Raw genomic sequence first — 2500 nt, forward strand, 5'->3', positions numbered from 1 at the left:
CTAACTAAAACCCCTCCTATCTAACACACATCTACCCATCACACCTACTACCCAACGAACCTCCTACCCATTACATCACCTAACTAAGACTGAGGGAAAAAGACATCCAGAACCAGTGGTCTCCACCTCCCCTGCCCTGGTAGAAGAACCAGAACCAGTGGTCTCCACCTCCCCTGCCCTGGTAGAAGAACCAGAACCAGTGGTCTCCACCTCCCCTGCCCTGGTAGAAGAACTAGAACCAGTGGTCTCCACCTCCCCTGCCCTGGTAGAAGAACCAGAACCAGTGGTCTCCACCTCCCCTGCCCTGGTAGAAGAACCAGAACCAGTGGTCTCCACCTCCCCTGCCCTGGTAGAAGAACCAGAACCAGTGGTCTCCACCTCCCCTGCCCTGGTAGAAGAACCAGAACCAGTGGTCTCCACCTCCCCTGCCCTGGTAGAAGAACCAGAACCAGTGGTCTCCACCTCCCCTGCCCTGGTAGAAGAACCAGAACCAGTGGTCTCCACCTCCCCTGCCCTGGTAGAAGAACTAACCACAGCCCAGCCACAGAAGACGACTCACAGCCTAAGCAGGAAACACAAACTCTACTGCACCTCTGATTACCCATCCTGCTCTATGTCTCTCTCCTGCTCTCTCTCTCTCTCACACACACTCTTGCTCTCATTCTCTCCCTTCCTCCCTCTCTCCATGTCTCCCCCTCCCTCCCACTCTCTCCCTCTCTCTCTCCTCCTCTCTCTCTCCTGATCTCTCTCTCTCTCATACTATCCCTCTCTCTCCTCCTTTCTCTCTCTCTCCTCTCTCTCTCTCTCTCTCTCTCTCTCCTCCTCTCTCTCCATGACATGCAGTGTATCCATAGTCGGTCCCAGTGGCAGTACCTGTCCAGGGAGATGCAGCAGAGGTGTAGGATGGAGGCTGTGGTCAGCAGGACGTCCAGCGAGGTCCGCACCAGGCAGAAGGTCTCGCCGAAGAGCCAGTCCGGCTGGATCAGCTCGATGGCCCCAAACGGCATCACCAGAACCGACACCAGCAGGTCCGCAAAGGCCAGCGACACGATGAAGTAGTTGGTCTTTATTTTCCTTTGATGAAGATAACGAGAGGCGACACATGATTATGGGGTCAGAGACTGTGTGTTTCCTTGTGTTGCCCTAACACTTGGGTTCATTTTGAGACCAATTTAAACGTGTGGGAACAATCTGTTGATGGGAAACGTAGAGGGGAGAGAAGAAAAGGATTGATGAGGAGAGAGATAGAGGTAGGCAGGAGGAGAGATAAAGAGAGAGATAGCAGTAGGCAGAAGGAGAGATGAAGATAGAGATAAGGAGAGAGATAGATGTAGGCAGTAGGAGAGATAGAGAGAGAGATAGAAGCAGGCAGAAGGAGAGATGAGATCTAAGAGAGTCAATCTAATTTATAGTTTTTTAACAATTATTTTCACACTTGTCTCAACAACATACACTCAAAACTTACACAGTGGGCTTAACACACACACACAAGAGCACATCAGTTAACCTTTGGTGCAAAATGCACAACAACCACCCAGTGGTGTAGTGGTCCCTGGAGAAGTGGGTATACTGTAAACAAAATTCAAGCAGCCCATACAGCACAGGATAAACGCCCTGTTTTGAGAAGTGGGTATATACACAATGCTGATTGAAAAATAAGTGGGTACACTCCGTATACCTGCGTATACCCTGGACTACACCACTGCAACCACCAAAACACATGCCGCCATACCTATACAGTATGCTCTCCCATTAAACTGCTTCATCACTTAATGTAAAATGATCTATATTTGCATAGTTTAGTGTTGCATTGCAAAAGAAAAGGGAAACGTAGGACACCTCTTGCATATTGAATACAGTACATTTTAAATTCAGCTATATGCCTCAATACATATATGTATCATAACGTAAGTGAATTGGACTAAATTGAATTGAATTGAATTGCATTGAATTGAATTGAATTGAATTGAATTGAGTTGAGTTGAGTTGAGTTGAGTTGAATTGGATTGGATTGAATTGAATTGAATTGAATTGAATTGAATTGAATTGAATTGAATTGAATTGAATTGAATTGAATTGAATTGAATTGAATTGATTTGAATTGAATTGAATTGATTTGATGAGACAGGGAAGCAGAGCAAAGAGTAGTGACATTGAGAGAAGAGAGAAGTTAAGAAAGAAAGAAAGAAAGAAAGAAAGAGGAAATGGGATAGAGAATTAAAAAGAAAGAGAATGAAAAGAAAAGAAAGAAAGTGAGGGAAAAACATGAGTTTAGAAAGAGTGAGAGAAACAGAACGAGAAAAAGGGAGAGAGAGTGTGTGTATGTATGTGTGCTGGAGAGAGTGTCTGTGTGTAAAGGAAAGAGAGAGATCAAGAGAGACAGTGTGTGTGAGAGAGTGAGATAGAGAGAGAGAATGTGTGTGTATGAGAGAGAGAGAAAGAGAGAGAGAGAGAGAGAGAGAGAGAGAGAGAGAGAGAGAGAGAGAGAGAGAGAGAGAGA

The 2500-nt window shown here is 45.8% G+C and overlaps 1 protein-coding gene across 1 annotated transcript in view; it reads right to left on the reverse strand.

The window, feature by feature from the left end:
* htr4 (5-hydroxytryptamine receptor 4) overlaps positions 1-2500 on the reverse strand; it is a gene marked incomplete at its 5' end in the record, with an annotated part of 77389 nt that overhangs the window by 55957 nt on the left and 18932 nt on the right. The window contains one exon of the mRNA XM_080843089.1: positions 874-1074. Coding sequence (XP_080699215.1) covers positions 874-1074 — 201 coding nt within the window. The remainder of the gene's footprint in view (positions 1-873; positions 1075-2500) is intronic.

The sequence above is a fragment of the Sprattus sprattus genome (assembly GCF_963457725.1).
Source record: "Sprattus sprattus genome assembly, chromosome: 8".
Lineage (NCBI taxonomy): Eukaryota > Metazoa > Chordata > Actinopteri > Clupeiformes > Clupeidae > Sprattus > Sprattus sprattus.